At 43.9% G+C, this 1,904-nt stretch overlaps 2 protein-coding genes across 2 annotated transcripts in view; one reads left to right on the plus strand and one right to left on the minus strand.

Moving 5' to 3' along the window:
• Positions 1-323, plus strand: part of LOC119422007 (nitric oxide synthase interacting protein) — a gene marked incomplete in the record, with an annotated part of 45,588 nt that extends 45,265 nt beyond the window's left edge. The window contains 1 exon segment of the mRNA XM_037689352.1: positions 65-323. Within this exon segment, the coding sequence (XP_037545280.1) occupies positions 65-136 (72 nt within the window).
• A 96-nt stretch (positions 324-419) lies between these two features.
• The window catches only part of rcn3 (reticulocalbin 3, EF-hand calcium binding domain), a 166,812-nt gene continuing 165,327 nt past the window's right edge, over positions 420-1,904 (minus strand). The window contains exon 5 of the mRNA XM_037689300.1: positions 420-567. Coding sequence (XP_037545228.1) covers positions 460-567 — 108 coding nt within the window. The 3' untranslated portion in view covers positions 420-459. The remainder of the gene's footprint in view (positions 568-1,904) is intronic.

Genomic DNA, 1,904 nt, shown 5'->3' on the forward strand with positions numbered 1-1,904 from the left:
ACTGTGTCTCCTGTCCTCTAACTGTGTCTCCTGTCCTCTAACTGTGTCTCCTGTCCTCTGATAGGGTGGAACTGGGTTTTCAGCGTCGGGAGTTGAGCTTCGAGCCAGAGAGTCCCGTCCAGTGATGCAGGCGTGAGACATTCTGCGATGTCAACATGTCCAAAGTGGTTCAGATCAAATTATCAGTTTGATCACGTTTTTGTAGCTTTGTCTTCAGAAGTCTTCTGATTGGACGATGTGTCTTCTGTCCATCATAGTTTACCTGTTAAAAGGAAAATTCTTCTTCAAGAAACTGTATCACTTTACAAATAAACTCTGTTTACATTCTGGTTCTGAGTCTTGACCCGGTTTGACTTGGATCAAGTCAGTTGTGTCTCCTGACTCATTGGTTCATGTCAGTGAAGAAACACGAGCCAACAGTTTATAATTTTATTTTATTGTGGCTGGTTGTGAAACTTGTCACAGCTCGTCGTGCTCGTCCACCCTCATGCCTCCGTAGTCTGTGATGGTGCTGGTCCGAATGTAGTCCAGATGTTCCAGCACTTCAGACACACTCAGCCGGTTGTCCTGATGAGCAGAGCACAACCAGGTGTGAACAAAAGAAGACAGATCTAATTTCTCTTACAACTAAAGAAACCAAGAGGCAGGTGAGACAATGTCCTGGTGTAAGAAGACAAAGGTTGGACTTCCTGTCCACAGCTGCATGTTTATTTAAGGAACCAGAGAAAAGAGGACGAATCCAGGAAAAATGGGTTTAGCTGCATCAGGGTTATTTAACTGGCGGCCCACGGGCTACCAGTCCAGCCCACCAGTGTGTTCAAAATATTTTTTTTTTTTTTGTTGGGGAGTGGTCAGAGTTGTAAGTTCTGTTTATTGTTTTCAATTCAGTTTATTTATAAAGCTCCACATCACAGCAAAGTTGTCTCAGGACTTTACAGGAACATTCACATAAAAAAGACAAGGAGTAAAGTTCTGTAAGGAAGCAGCAGACGAGTTGAATGTTCAGTCTCGTCCTGAGCAAGCACAGTGGAGACGGTGGAAAGAAAAACTCTCCTTAACAGGAAGAAACCTCCAGCAGACCCAGGCTCAGGACAAGTGGACATCTGCTTTGACCGGCTGGTTGAGAGGACAGGAAGGAGAGACGATTCATTCATGATTCAGTGCAACAAGATAAATAAATGTAAGAGTAACAGATCATTGTAACGTTTGTTAATTCCCAGAAATACTTGAACTGCTGGATGTCACAAAGTGTGGCCCCTGAACACAACCATCACCTCCTGACCCCTCACATCCACCTCAGAGAAACTTTCACAAATCATTTTTACAAATATCTGGCTGTGAGTTCTGCTAAAACCATTAGTTTTCAAATGATCCAGAGCATGAGCCTGACAAACACGGTGCTGGTGCTTCATGATGGGTTGAAGTCGAGGTGAAATTCTGAACGGAGCCAAAATACTGAAAACCTTCAGGTGTCTGCTGGAATGCTGTAGATCTAGACCTGAAGACCGCTGTGCACAAGAGACCACCAGACAGACAGAAGGTGGCCTTGACCAGGTTCAGTACACGCTGCAGGTACTGCCTCAGACCAGCACCAACTTCTGTTCTTCTCCACTGGAACTCTTAATTAAATATCTTGCAGCAAAAACATTAAGGTTTACTTTGTTAACTTTCACTCCAGAAAAACTTTCATCTTCAAAACTACAAACATTCAGTGCAACAAGAGCTCAAGTCCTCTGTTTGTTGGAACGTCTTTTATCCAAAACACGTCTTAAGTCTGACATCCTGCGAGAAACACAGCCCTATAAAAGAGAGAGTTGCGACACTCCCATACACTCCCATAGAGTCCCATACACTCCCATACACTCCCATAGAGTCCTATACACTCCCATAGAGTCCTATACACT

Source organism: Nematolebias whitei, chromosome 15 (genome assembly GCF_014905685.2).
Source record: "Nematolebias whitei isolate Nwh7 chromosome 15, NemWhi1, whole genome shotgun sequence".
Lineage (NCBI taxonomy): Eukaryota > Metazoa > Chordata > Actinopteri > Cyprinodontiformes > Rivulidae > Nematolebias > Nematolebias whitei.